The sequence below is a fragment of the Eimeria mitis genome, genomic scaffold, assembly GCF_000499745.2.
Source record: "Eimeria mitis Houghton genomic scaffold, Emh_scaff1572, whole genome shotgun sequence".
Taxonomy (NCBI): Eukaryota; Apicomplexa; class Conoidasida; order Eucoccidiorida; family Eimeriidae; genus Eimeria; species Eimeria mitis.
The window spans coordinates 542-842 of NW_013569822.1; the positions used below are offsets into that span (position 1 = coordinate 542).

Genomic DNA, 301 nt, shown 5'->3' on the forward strand with positions numbered 1-301 from the left:
GAGACACTGCTCTGCTGCTCGTGCTGCAGCAGCAAGAATGCTGCTGCTGCTGCTGCTGCTGCTGTTGCTGCTGCTGCTGCTGTTGCTGCTGCTGCTGCTGCTGCTGTTGCTGCTGCTGCTGCTGACATCCTCTTGTCTGCCCCGCTGCTGCAGCGTCCGTTTGCCTCGGAAAGGCCTCATCACCCCATGAGAAGCTCCCTGCTGCTGCTGCTGCTGCTGCTGCTGCTGTTGCTGCTGCACGGACCTCAGCAGCAGCAGCAGCAGCGTGCTGCTGAAAGTGAGGATTGGTAGGGGGAGCAGC

At 61.8% G+C, this 301-nt stretch overlaps 1 protein-coding gene across 1 annotated transcript in view; it reads right to left on the reverse strand.

The window, feature by feature from the left end:
- Nucleotides 1-301, reverse strand: part of EMH_0039730 (uncharacterized protein) — a gene marked incomplete at both ends in the record, with an annotated part of 1167 nt that overhangs the window by 104 nt on the left and 762 nt on the right. Inside the window, one exon of the mRNA XM_013495433.1 lies at nucleotides 1-299. Coding sequence (XP_013350887.1) covers nucleotides 1-299 — 299 coding nt within the window. The remainder of the gene's footprint in view (nucleotides 300-301) is intronic.